This window comes from Schistocerca americana, chromosome 3 (assembly GCF_021461395.2).
Source record: "Schistocerca americana isolate TAMUIC-IGC-003095 chromosome 3, iqSchAmer2.1, whole genome shotgun sequence".
NCBI classification, from domain to species: domain Eukaryota; kingdom Metazoa; phylum Arthropoda; class Insecta; order Orthoptera; family Acrididae; genus Schistocerca; species Schistocerca americana.
The window spans coordinates 524,416,023-524,430,854 of record NC_060121.1 but is presented as its reverse complement, the minus strand read 5'-3'; the positions used below and the strand labels follow the sequence as shown (position 1 = coordinate 524,430,854).

Genomic DNA, 14,832 nt, shown 5'->3' with positions numbered 1-14,832 from the left:
ACAGGTCGTGAGTCATGCTTCGATAGCTGAGTCAGTAGAGCACTTGCCCCAAGACCAAGGTCCCAAGTTTGAATCTCAGTCCAGCACACAGTTTTAATCTGTCAAGAAGTGTCATGAGGGAGTCAGCTTAGGCACTGAGTTATTGAAGACTAGTCTCTATGCTGAGGTCTGGGTCCATCACTTTCCATAAGGTAGCACCTCCTTAAGGTATGAAGAGAGTATAAAATTTATCAGTTCCCATCACAAAGTGATATTGCCTATGCATCCATGCAGTGCCAGCTTAATAAACATTAGTGAACAATGTGGCCCTTTGGGATCCTGCCTAACAGATACATTTTGGAAGTTTCAAACTCCTAATTTAATGGCTTGTGCCAAGACTGGAACAAATCACCACCTTTGCTTGTTACGAGGCCCAGTGTTATTTCAGATTCTACAACTTTTGAAAAGGAAAGCATTCTGAATGTAGTTTTTCTCAAGTGTCTTTTTTAAGTTTCTTATGCAAGCACTGCAATTTTATCACAGTGTATACAGTCAGATCTAAGCAGTGGGACATTATTGGCTACACTGTCATTTCTTGTGACCATGACCTCAGGATCTGCCTACCAGACAAATTAACAGTTTACACTGCATAACTGTATGTGATCCTTAAGACATTGGAGCACGTGAAGCATAAAATAGGGATGAATTTTCTCATCTATTCTCCAAGCAATTCGTCAAGAGTATTCAGCACAGAATGTGACCCAGAACACTTCTTCCACTTGCTACAAAATGAAGGTGAGGAAATAGCAGCAGTTGAATGTCAGAGCACATCAGTATTCTTAATAACAAGAAATCTGAAATGACATTCAGTGATGTACTGGTGACACGCTATAGAAAATGATGCCCAGTCTCTGTAAGACATTGTCTTTTAGCTGAAAGGAAAGTTATGCCCTGCTAGGTTAATTTGTGGCCTGAATTTACTGTCTATAAGCTCTACCCAGTGAAACCAACCATTCCGCCATACCATTCGTCCATTTGGTCACAGAGATTCAATCTCTCTCCAAAGGAGGGAAAATTCCTCTGATCCATGGCTTTTTACTCCATCATGAGGATTCAGATCTTTGTGGTGTCTATGATGTACATATAGCATATTTTAATGAAGTGCAGTGTGTCGAGAAGGCTGTAGAGAGTTTAAAGGAGGACGTGCCATTTATTTTAGCTAACAACACAAGTGTGCTAAGCATTTAAAATTTTTGAATTTGTTGGAATCCACCCTCGACTATTAGGTTGGAGAAGTTTGTTTCCTTGCAGAGTTTCATTGTGTGTGTGTTTGTTTAGTTTTTGTTAGTGGAAAAGCTTAACCTCTCATGGTTGATGATTGCAGACATCTGTCGTGTGAAACTTCTTGATATTCTTCTTAGACTCGATGTAACCTACAATGGACTGTCATCAAACGGGTTCTGCTTTTTCCATGCATTTGATATATTATCTAACAGAAACTCATCACATGCAGTAGCCTTTTCTCTGTTGAGTATGTGGAGTTATCTCTCAATTCTACACTCGTATATTCTACATCAGACATTTTCATATTCACGCACGCAATGGCTGTAAACAGTAACTGTGTTGTGGGGCTTCGGTACAGCAAAGTGCTCACCCAGGACTGGCCACAACACAGTTGTACTTGCTTTATGTGAAGGTGTGTGTGTTTTCCTTTCCAGAGAAGGAATTGGTCAAAATCGTTGTGTGTAACAGTCTTATTGTTTTGCCTGTTTACAACGCGACATGTCATCTTTATGTTAGTAGCTGTCTATCCATTTCATAATATTGTTGGAACCCCTCCATCAAAACTTGTGTGTTTAATTGATTTTTCTATTTCACTCAGTTCACACTTAATACTGTTAAAAACCTGTCATTATAAAAATGGTATTCCACTCTGAAGTACTTTATTGGATATCGTTGAACAGAAAGATTTAAATATATTAGTAATTAAAAATTCTTGCTACACACACCTCAAACGTTTTCTGTTATTACTGTATTATTTTCACATGTTTATTATGGAGAGGTGGATCATGGATCAAAGGGACCAATAAAACTAGCATGAGTTACCAGTGCTTTGCTAGAAACACTTTTGTTGCCAGACAAATAACTATATCTTACTGATTGAATAGTTTTCGCAATCTCTCTATTGAAACTGAAACCTTTATTGGTGCAGGTCTTGCCTTTGTCAGTATGTGTAATGCATTTTGTTATATTTAGAAAGAGACCGTTGAATTTGGTTCTAACTGTTTCATTATATCTCTTCATTCTCACTAACCTTCTCAGAAAAGCGAATTTTGTTCATACGAGGGAATCCCAAAAGTAAGGTCTCCTACTTTTTTTTTATAAGTACATAGAACTGTTTATTTCTACAGTGGTTTACATCAGTTTACACCTTGAACATTTAGCTATTTTTTGACATAAGCACCTTTTCTGTCGATGCATTTTTGTAGATGCTGTGGCAGTTTTTGTATGCCCATGGCATACCAGCTTACTGCCAAGCTGTTCAGAAAGTTATGAACCTCTTCTTTCACCTCGTTGTCGGAGCTGAATCGCTTCCCGGCCAAATGGTCTTTTAACCTAGGGAACAGGTGATAGTCGCTGGGTGCCAGGTCAGGACTATAGGGTGGGTAGGTGATTATGTTCCACTGAAACTGTTGCAGGAGAGAAACAGTTTGCCGAGCGATGTGTGGGTGAGCATTGTCATGGAGAATGTGTACGCCCTTGTTCAGCATTCCTTTTCTCTGGTTCTGAATTGCCCATTTGAGTTTTTTCAGAGTCTCACAGGACCTGTCAGTGTTAATTGTGGTCCCAGAGATTCACCTTCGACGACAAAGTGAAAGAAGAGGTTCATAACTTTCTGAACAGCATGGCGGCGAGCTGGTATGACTTGGACATACAAAAACTGCCACAGCGTCTACAAAAATGCATTGACAGAAATGGTGATTATGTCAAAAAATAGTTGAATGTTCATGCTGTAAACTGATGTAAACCATTGTAGAAATAAACAGGTCTATGTACTTGTAAAAAAATAGGAGACTTTACTTTTGGGATTACCATCGTATGATTTTATCTGTATTTTTTTCTGTGTTCAATACTAGGAAGAGATTCAACTTTGTTTACACTTCATTATATGAATGTAGTTCTAGATATGTAGTTTGGTATCTTGACTGTAGTGGACTTTCATAATTAAACAGGGGTTCTCCCATCCTCTTCTGTGCCATCTTGTGTTAAGTCATCTTTCCTAATACTGCTATTAGCTTGATATAGTTGTGGAATTTGAATCCAAACTATTATAGAAATAATTTAAAGAAGAGCTAAACACCTTGTGCGTAAGGTATCTGCATGTAAATTCTTCCTTTAAAATGTGTTCAGATGTTGCCTGAGAGCAGTCATTTATGGTTGTTTTCTTCCTTTATAATATACCGTTTTTCTGTCTCTGCTTCTGACAAATGGTTTATTGGAACTGCGTGGTCAAAGAAAAGTGTGTGCCAGACTGGAACTCAAAACCTAAACCTTTGAGTTTAGCAGAAAATACTCCTGCTACTGATCTACGCTGGCACAACTCACAACCTGCCCTCACTGCCTTACTTCTGCCAGTACCTCCATGTCAGGGCTTTGACTCGAAACTTTGCCTTTTTGCAGCAAGGTAAGTTTCCAGGTTCAAGTCCCATTCTGGCAGAAAGTTTCAAAACAGGGATTTCTGAAAACAATTTACTGATTTTTTCCAACTCATTAAATACTTTTCCGACTAAGAACTGTCCAAGTGTTGTGGAAATGTCCTTAAAGTGAAGCTTTCTTTTATTTTCCCTGTTTGTGCCTGTCATTCCATGTAGCTAGCATTCATCCATTCAGGCTATCATTTGTCGTGTTCTGTAGATTCCCTACAGGAGTGTGGAAAAAGTCAAGTTGTTGTTGTTGTGGTCTTCAGTCCTGAGACTGGTTTGATGCAGCTCTCCATGCTACTCTATCCTATGCAAGCTGCTTCATCTCCCAGTACATACTGCAGCCTACATCCTTCTGAATCTGCTTAGTGTGTTCATCTCTTGGTCTCCCTCTATGATTTTTACCCTCCACGCTGTTCTCCAATACTAAATTGGTGATCCCTTGCTGCCTCAGAACATGTCCTACCAACCAATTCCTTCTTCTAGTCAAGTTGTGCCACAAATTTCTCTTCTCTCCAATTCTATTCAATACCTCCTCATCAGTTATGTGATCTACCCATCTAATCTTCAGCATTCATCTGTAGCACCACATTTCGAAAGCTTCTATTCTCTTCTTGTCCAAACTATTTTTCGTCCATGTTTCACTTTCATACATGGCTACACTCCTTACAAATACTTTCAGAAACGACTTCCTGACATTTAAATCTATACTCGATGTTAACAAATTTCTCTTCTTGCCATTGCCAGCCTACATTTTGTATCCTCTCTACTTCAACCATTATCAGTTATTTTGCTCCCCAAATAGCAAAACTCATTTACTACTTTAAGTGTCTCATTTCCTAATCCAATACCCGTAGCATCCCCGATTAAATTGCACTACATTCCATGGTATAAGAATAAAGTTTCTTGCAGTTTTAGCCGTATATAAGATGTTTAGGCATCTTGCTACTTCAGATTAAAATTCGAGCATTTGGCATTTTCACAAGCTTCACAACAACTGAGGGCATTTCATGTGAACTGAGGCGTACATTAACAAAAACCAGGCATCTCCCACAAATTTGACCTTTACACTGTATTAACAATAAACAATAGAATGTCACTATAGTACATAACACTGTGTGAGTTCAGTACTGGATGAATTGTGTTGGAATCATCATCCTGTCATGTATTCATAGAGTCTGATATTTGTACATAATTAGATTTTATTTATTTGGTGACATTTGAGTAGGACACTAATTATTAGTAATATTTAGATCTACAGGTTCCATTTTGTAAGAAAATTTATATTACTTTATTTTTTACTTATTTTGTTATTAGAAATTAATTCAGATTTATTATTTTGTTATTATTTTATGTAATCACCCATCAAGTTGATACAGTATTGCAGTTGTATGTAGAAACACCTGCTAGGTAGGTTGTGGTTCTTGGCATGGTAGCTGTCTTGACTAAAGACTTTCAGAACAAAACTAAAAAATAAATAAATAAATAATTATGAATTTGCCACATTACAACTCTGCACTTTACTATGCACCAAAGTTATTGCATCTTTTTGAAAAACAGTTACTTTTGTAAACCACCTTGTAAAAAGTTATCCAGCATATGAGGTAAAGAACACACCACAAACTAGTAGATTGAATAATTCTAATTTACTGAAATTAAGCAAGCTGGTCAGAAGTTTGGTGTTCAATAACTTATTGTGCTATCATTGCTCTTTTGGCTAGTTCAAGCCATAAAAATAACATGGGTGGAAAAGTCAGTTATACTGAATTACACTTCACAGCTGTTGTTCGCAGATCGTATTCCTCAGTCAGTCTTTTCTTTTTTAGGTTTGCGGTCATGCTTCAGCTCGCAGAGCTATGCTGCAGATGCACCTCCGTCAGCATACTGGTGAGAAACCTCATGCCTGCCCTATGTGTGCATATCGGACAGGTGACCACAACTCTTTGCGTCGTCACATAATGCGTCATACTGGCCAGAGACCATATCGATGTCCACATTGCCCATACACAGCAATACAGAGTAGTTCATATAAAAATCATTTAAGCTCAAAACATCCTGGACAGAGTGGTGTGTTTTCCTGCATTCACTGCCCCTTCAAAACTGTAAATCGAGAAGGATTTGTTTTACATGTAAACGATCACAAGAATGGTCTTTTACCTGTTGCAATGAATGGTGACAGTGAAGAGAATGCAAAAAGTAATAGTGCATCACTTGCTTCTTAGCAGGATGGGTACTTGAGTGATATTTTAAACTTGACCTTTTGTTTTAGCTGGAGTGATGATTTGAATGAAATTTAGTAATATATTTATGTTTCATACAGCACTAAAGATAAAAGCTCTGTAAAACGGAAAACACATTAGGGAAGAAAGAATGTAAATTCTGCAGTATTGGTGCAAATCAAAGGAAAATATAAAACTGTGATTGTATAGTAGGTAAAACTCAGGCTGTGCAACTTCAATCTACTATCATTTTCTTTCTTATAAAAATTTATTGAAATAAGTACACAGTATTGACTTGTGATGACTTAACTATTTGTTATCACATGTAAATACTTGTGTGTGTGAAGGACCTTGATCTGCAACACTGACAGAAATTATATGTCAAGTCATAAATTGCTGATCTTTTATTAGGCATGTTTGAAGGGTACCGCTGGGCACATACAGAAAATTTGTCTGGATGAACATGTCTTTAAAATGCCATTAGTTGAGGAGTTATATTAAGTCTTCTTTTACTGAAATCAGCACTCAATGGACATAATTGTAAAAGTCTCAGATTCTTTTGTAAGTGTTCATTTTTGTCTTTTCTGGAATTCCTAGTAACTCTGGTTTAAAATTTTACTGGTATTAATATACCTTTGCAATAATTTAATCCTGTGTATTGTGTCTTATAAAGAATCAGTTGTCAACGTTTGGAGATAATTAAAGAAAGATTGGAGACATTTCTTATGGCATTTATTTAACAAATGTATCATTGTGCATTACCAACATCTAACATAAAAAAAAAAATATGACAGCAACATTGATGTGAAGAAATATGTATGAGCACTTTATCTTTTACAAATTTGTTGTGATCATTTATTTATTCCAAATCCAAGCATCTGAAGTTACATGTTGATAAACAGTAATTCTTCACACTCTTTGTCACTTACATTGACATGTTAGTGTAAGACTTAACACAGTCTGTAATGCTCATATGAAACTTTTGTGTCTGTTTTCTGGTAAGTAAACAAGTTACTGTTTTGTGTATTAAGCTGCAACAGTCACTTAATAATATATATGGTGCAAATGAGTCAGGATAACAACAGAAATGTAAACAGCTCACATTTATGGCTACTGTAAAAATGTGCCTAATAATTATTATAAAGATAAATACCAGTAATTGTACAAGAACAATGCTTGTATGGAAGTTGTTGAATATGAGGTTCTTGGTGTATCAATCTGTTGGCAACAAGAGATGGTACCTTAAAGAAAAGTGTGCGTGGCTGTTGTCAGTGTACCTGTTTTTCTAAACAGTCTGTGTGAGGTTTGAGGTGAATCACATGATGTTTTGTAATGCAAAGAAGTGCTAGGGGCAGAAAGAATTCTAAAGTGGTTTAGTTGCTGTGTGACTAGCATTATTGTAGGCACCAAAACCTGGCATAATACAATGATGTGACCAAATCACAAAACTCAAAAGCAGGTGTTTGTGTGAAGATTGAGGGTGCACCTATAACAATTCAAAAATCCTTACCATTCAGAAAAGAATGACAGTTGCTTTCTTCACTATGCTGGTAATGTTGAAACAACCTTCCCCTAAATCAAAACATTTTGTGCGGTGGCTTTCAAGACACACACATGTTATACAGATTTGGATTGATACTAGATGTCATACCCCTTGGTTTGGTGCAGTAGTTAGCCTGAGTGTGGATTTTAAGCAGTTTTCTCACTCTCTCTCACATGGGTAAACACAGTACAACAGTAGGTAAAATAGTGAACCAGGGCCCACCTTAGCTGGCAAGGGACCATGTGCTAAACTTCTGAACAGGGCTCTCCCGCATTCCCCTCCTTTCTGCCCGTCCTCCAACACAGGTTATACACCTTTGTCATGTTCAAAAGTATCCCAAGTTTTGTCATCGACATAATACCACTATATCAAAATACTGTTACTGCAGCAAAACTACTGTTGTGATAGGAAAATAATTATTTGGAGATGGAATCTTAATAGGTATGGTAATTACTAAAACGTTAATAATAAAAACCAACTTAGCTATGGGAATCCTTCCAATTTAATGAAATTCAAATTCAAGTAAGGTTCACAAGTGTTATTCAGGGTATATACTTAAATGTTTCCATCACTTGACTGTGCTCTTTATTTACAAGAAATTAAATGAGTTGTAGGTTATACCTACTAAGGGTTTTCTGCTTTAAACACTTTACGCAATTAACCTTTTCCTTGCTTTTTGAAAAGCGAATTCATCCATAATATCTTCAAAATTCAATTTTGAAACCATGTCATGTTCCACTGACAGCATGGTAAAAGAAGACAGATTTCCTTGCGAGATGCTGCTTCTGAAATAGTTCTTGATAAGCTTTAAATGTGAACAGCTCCTTTCAACAGAGGCAAGAGTCACTGGCACTTTTAGCAAAATTCTGTAAGGATATAAATGTTAGAAAATGAGTTTCCAGTGAGACAAGTATTTCCATATTAACCCTGCAGCAGGCACGCTTAAGACTGTTGCGTCAGCGGGCGCGTGCGGCACTCAGTGCCGCCTACATTTAAATACGTAAAAAAGCAGTTTTCTTATTTTTTTGGTGGAATTAATTATTTATTGTTTATAACATCATTCTTAACAGCAACTTTTAATATGATCTGTACACATATATCCAAGGTGCATGGGAAAATTAAAATTGTTACGGAATATCTGACATACGTTTCCAGGATATTTCCTAAGCGCTACTTTAATAACAAATTCTAAATAAATTATAACCACAGATATGATTCGATTGTTTACCATTGTTAAAGCAAGTTTTACAAAAATGTGTAATATGTATAAAAACTTTGTAGTAATAATAAGGCAGTCAGTAAATACATATCAAGAATCACACATTTTCTTCCTCTGGAGAAGCTCTGCAATCATTACATGTGACAACATTGTGGCATTGTTGCTTGCAAACGAATCTTTTGCAGCTATTGCAAGTGACAGTAGTTTTATTATTTATTTACCACCACAAATATGGCACCTCCCACACCTTCTTACAGTCTCATCGTAATTGGTGGGAATTGATTACTGAGGTGACAAAAATCCTTGAATATTTCGTGGTAGAGTAGAGAGCTGAGCCCTTTCTTTCAAATGGCAGTCCATCGGAGCCAAGGCCAGGTTTGTTAGGTAGGTTCTTCTTCTGAATCTTTTCTGTGGATTGTTTGCAAAAAACAAGACCTGGGAATTTATCCCAGCAGTATCCACATAACGAAAAAACAATGCTAAGGGCCATCTTCTTGTGGTCTTTTGTGTAGAGTAGGATGTACACATATAATCCACAGTATCGACTCCACCTTTTGTTGCATTGTAGTCCAAATTTACAACAGACTTGCCTGTAGTGGTGTCGATTTCAGCAGTTTCATGCGTTGATGACAGGAAAAGCACAGACTTGTTCCTTTTTGTTTAGCACGAAACAAGACAGAAGTCATCTTGAAATCCAAAAGACAATTTCCAATTTCTAGCGATCTGTTGGGCAAAAATTCTGGAGGAATTTCCTTCTTGTTCTTTTTAAATGTTCCAATGAACGTTAGCCCATTTTCTAAAAGATGCAGGGCTACAGGGTAACTACTGTAGTAGTTGTCCATAGTTACATTCCTGTGAGTTCCCTTGATTGGCTCAACCAATCTCTTCACAATATCCATTGGCTGGTTAGATGCAACATATGGTCCAGGTTTCTGTCTGCTGCAGTATACTTCAAAATTAAAAGTATAGAAGGTCTTGCTATCGCACAATGCATACAACTTCAATCCATACTTAGCGGGTTTATTGGGCATGTACTGAACAAAACCACATCGTCCGCGAAATGTGACAAACATTTCGTGTATGGTTGTGAACTCCCCTAGACTGTAATTATTTATACAGTTGTTCAGAAATGCTGAGTGGAGATTGCGGATGGCAGCAAGTTTATCAGTTGCTAGTCGTTCTTTTCTTGTAGAAGTATCGTCAAACCTGAGTGACCAGAGCAAGAACAGAAGGCGCTTGTAGCTAAATGTTGCCCTTAGAATAATCATTCCTGTTCCATTTGATGCCCACAGTTCTAATACATTTGTGCGTGCTCCTTTTTATACAGCAATGAGCAACAGTGCTCCTAAAAGAGCTGTTGTTTCAGAAGCAGAAGTAGTTTTGCAATCTCTAGCCCTCGAGTAATTCACAGATGATCTCTTGTTATTTATGTACTTGTTTGTGTTTGCAACGACGTAATCAATTATCCCAGGATCAAACAATTTGAGAAAACTTTCAGTTTTAGCTTATCTACCATTGCATTTCGGGCCATGTAGGACTTTGATTATATTCTTACATTTTGGTTTCCCTGATAGTGCTAACGGATTATTTATCCACAAAGTTTCTTGGTCCTTACGAATATAAAAATGGCAGTAATCATGTGGCATTCCTTTCACTTCATTCCCATCAACGCATGACTGCTCAGATTCGCTGGAATGATCTGCAGTTTCAATTATTTCTGCTTCCTCATCGCTGTCAGAGAAATCTGCGTAATCTTCTTTGTCAGATGATTGCAGAAGAAGACACTCAATTTCTTCCGGTGCTAGTCCTTTCCTTTGTGCGGACCTGGGAGACAATAAAATAATTCTAATACCAAAGCAATGTTAATAACTAAATCATCATTCACCCACAGAGTTGTAAAAGAAAGCTTCTAATCATCAAAACATCCAACAGTGGTACAGCTGCATGTACTTACATTACCGGGCGCGTACGGTACGCAGTGCTGTCTCGGTGCAGTCGTCCGCTTCACAGGTAAAACACAGCTATTATGGTGGGTATAATGACGGCGCAGTAATGTGGTTTGGCGCGTGAGTAAACAATCGAAGCATATCTAGCACCACTGTTGTGTGCTCGGCTCACTGATGTAATTATTCAACGAAAACAAAATTGGTGGCACTGTATGCCGCCACGCACCCGCTGCAGGGTTAATATAAGTGTTTTCACAACCTTGGGCACCATTTCTCTGAATACTTTAATTTCTGCAAAAGGCCAGATGCAAGAATGTCTTTTTAACATTCACCCTTTATGTTTACAGTTGGCTCTTTCTTAAGGTTTTTACATAGCATTTTTAGTTCTTCATCTTGTATGTATTTTAAACTTTTCAGAGAAAACAAAAAGCTGAATATTTCAGAATACTTAGCCAGTTGACCAAACCATTCTTTCGAACTTTTTAACACTGTGTCAATGACAGGGTAGAAAAAAATCGATTTTTTATTTCTCCTTTGAAGGTTGAGCTTTGCAAACCATGTCATCACCTTCATAATCAAATTGCTTCACCTTCTTGCCAATTCTATTTTCTCCAAATTTTGGTTCAATTTGTAAACTTTCAGCTAGCTCTTTTGCTGTTATCTGCGCATTAAGAAAACCTTCTTCATGAAAATTCTTGATAAATTTCACCAGACTTTCAAGGGATTTAGTTGTTACTTTCAAACAATGGAAAATCCAGGCTGGAATGTTACAGTATTATGAAAAGGAAAGTTGCTACTCACCATATAGCGGAGATGCTAAGTTGCAGATAGACACAAGTCTTTTTGTTGTGCCTATCTGCAACTCAGCATCTCTGCTGTACGATGAGTAGCAACTTTCCTTTTCATAATATTGTTAGTTGCTACTTTCAGATCCCTGTTTTCTGCCTGAAGTGCCTTACTTGCTACGGTAAAGGCAAAGAGAAAGTCATACCAAATGACAATGCCTACAGTAAACTTGAAGCTTTCTAATTCATTCACAGCAAGCACCGAGCGAGGTGGCGCAGTGGTTAGCACACTGGACTCGCATTCGGGAGGACGACGGTTCAATCCCGTCTCCGGCCATCCAGATTTAGGTTTTCCGTGATTTCCCTAAATCGTTTCAGGCAAATGCCGGGATGGTTCCTTTGAAAGGGCACGGCCGATTTCCTTCCCGATCCTTCCCTAACCCGAGCTTGCGCTCCGTCTCTAATGACCTCGTTGTCGACGGGACGTTAAACACTAACCACCACCACCACCACAGCAAGCAAGTATACTTCACTCTTTGTTTTCAATTCAGCAGTGCTGTTACTGACCTCAAGAAGGGAATCTGTGACTTCTCTTGTCTGATGCATTTTAGCTGCGACACTCTCCACCCTACTTTCCCATCGAGTGTATGAAAGCTTCTTCACTGTTAAAGATGGTAACCTGTTCAGTAAGATTTCTCTTCTCTGAGTGGATGCACTGAAAACAATGTATATTCTTTGAATTACACCAAAAAATGTGAGTGCTTTTGCTGTAGGTTTTGCCGCACCTGATAACACAAGATTAAGACTGTGGCTGGCACATGGCGTATAAAATGATCTTAGATTGCACTTTAGGATTCTGGGTTGAACATCACTTTGATAACCTTTCATTTTGGACCATTATCGTAACTTTTGCCTCTACAATCATGAATATTAAGACCTAGTTTATCCTGTTTTGACAAAAGGATTTCAGTCAAACTTTTGCCCATTGTTGAAGTGATGTAAAAAGTTGAGGAAATGTTCTTCTACAGTCACTGCGTCTTCTGATAAATATACTAATCTAACAATCAACATCATTTGTTCATTGTAGCTTCTATCCGGAGTACAGTTACGTATGACAGAAAAATATTTGCTTTCTTTACAAAATTAACAATGATGTTTTTTAGTTTGTTGACATACAAATTGATGATTTCATTTTGGATGTTTTTCCCAAGGTAATGGTCATGAATTTGTAGAGTTTTTGCCTGCCTTAATGTTACTGCAAAACAGGGTCAAATTCTTACATCATTTTGATCAAACCAAGAAAATTACCATTATTTTGTTGATAGAGCTTGTTGCCGGTTCCCCTTAAGGCTATATTATGTTCTCTTGGTACCTGATGGCGAGTATAATTATTCTTAGAACCTGAAACCAATGTTCCTTCTCGTTTCCCAGTAGTTAAATGTCAATTTGATCAATACCACTTTTTTGTTCCAACTGTATTCAGTTTATGTGCTTAAATGGTTGTTCAAGCTCTTGAAGCCGATTTCCCAAATGAACCCAGTCACAAAGTCCATCACTTGACAGAGTATTTGAAGGAGAACAAAAAAGTTTACAAAAAAACTTTGTCATTAGATTTCGAATACACAAGTCATTTACGGTCCCTTTTTTTTTCTCCATTTGGCAGTGTTCTTATGTAAAGATAAATTAATTTTTTTTCTATTCTGATTTAAGGGATACTCAAAATTTACAATTTTAGTAGGGCCTTTCTGTACAATTTCATTTATCATGGAGGATGGTGACATATTAGGCCAAGTGCATGGGTTCGAATTTGTGATTACTTCACCATTGCTGCTACTAGGCGTACCTGAATTTAGAATAGTAGGATGTTTATATTCCAATACTTCATGTGTACTTGTATCTAAAGTATCACATGATGATAGGCTACTGTTAATGCCATTGTCCTTTAACCATGCATTAGTTTCACTGTCTGAAGTTGTTGGTCAAAGCAATCATTCGAAAGTGCCTTTTTGTTGGTTCAAAAACTGGTCATGTTGTAGCTTTGTATTTTCTAAATCTTTCCCTTTCACAAGACATTTCCCTGTTGGCACTTTGAACTTCGTAGGACAGGCAAAAACATGTATCTTCACACAGAAAGCACACACAACATGTGAATTGGTGTGAATTGGAAAAGTACCATACATTTAAACTGATGACAGTGAAAAAATTATAGGCATTATTTTACATTTAACCACATTTAAAGCAACCCAACATTTATCCAAGCAAAAATTTGATCCAAGTCTTCCTGCATTTCCATACAATTTTCCAAGAATGATACTTACCTGTGGAGTACAATGAGAACATTAGAGCCATTTTACGATCCCTGGGGGTATACCCAATATTACTTTCACTTTTGTAGAACATTTGTCATCCATTATAACATACTGCATATTAGTAGCCCAAACTTCGTGGAGTCAGTCATACTTGTGAAGATGTATGGTTTTAGAAGAAGTGTGATCATATTTTGGTTATCAGTTGATAATGTGGTACGGTGTTGAAGGCTGTATTTTGGTTATCAGTTGATAATGTGGTACGGTGTTGAAAGCTATGAATGTAGAATTTACCAACACATTATGTTTCACTGTGGTATTAAACTGTGCTTTTAACCCTTTAACTTGTTGCTTCCACCATGGCAATGATTATCTGATGATTCTCCCCTCTGTGTCTGTTTTGTCTGAATATGAAGAAGTAAAAGCTGAGGAAGAGTTTATTGTGGAATCAGAAGGAATAGACCGTCTGTCGGTGTTACAGCTGCTCTCAGTAAGTCCAACAATGAGAAACGTCCTGGATATAAAATTAATAAAGTATGGCAGATTACAACACAAAGAAAGAGTGAATATTTACTGGTGTCAAAGAAGACTAGTAGTAATGTGGAAAATATACAAAGGAATGTCAGCCTTTCGAAAAAGCCAGCAGAAATGCTACAGTCAAAGAAATTATATAGCAAGATAAAGATTATCAATGAGTCAAAACTTAGTGAAGAAAACGTGATTTGAGGAAAACACACTCATGTATTGACAATGTTTTTCTATATGAGAACTAATTGAAAAGCATAAAATGCAGGCTTTCAGAGCTGGTAATTTTGTCCATGGAGATATTTGTTTTATGGGCATTAGGCCATGTTTCATGGCGTACTTATCTGCCTCACATTCTGTCTCCTTATGCTGAGGATATCATCAGAGACCATAGTGACTCAGAAAACAGTTAAAATCTCAAAAATGATCCCAGGAGACCAAACTGTTTGTACATATTGTGATCGTACAAACTGTGTGGGTCTACCGTATCTTCCTTCGCCGTCGGCGTTGTCGTCGTTACCGTGAGACACCATTATACAAGAGAAAAGGCACGTCAATCTTAGAGCATGAAATATGATGACCTTAAGCCATTGACAACACACAACGGTC

General features: G+C 37.4%; 1 protein-coding gene across 3 annotated transcripts in view; it reads left to right on the top strand.

The window, feature by feature from the left end:
• Nucleotides 1–6,618, top strand: part of LOC124605430 (zinc finger protein 569-like) — a 138,335-nt gene extending 131,717 nt beyond the window's left edge. For all 3 annotated transcript variants that reach the window (XM_047137092.1, XM_047137093.1, XM_047137091.1), the window contains one exon: nucleotides 5,507–6,618. In XM_047137092.1, coding sequence (XP_046993048.1) covers nucleotides 5,507–5,902 — 396 coding nt within the window. In that variant the 3' untranslated portion in view covers nucleotides 5,903–6,618. The remainder of the gene's footprint in view (nucleotides 1–5,506) is intronic.
• The last annotated feature ends 8,214 nt before the right edge of the window (nucleotides 6,619–14,832 follow it).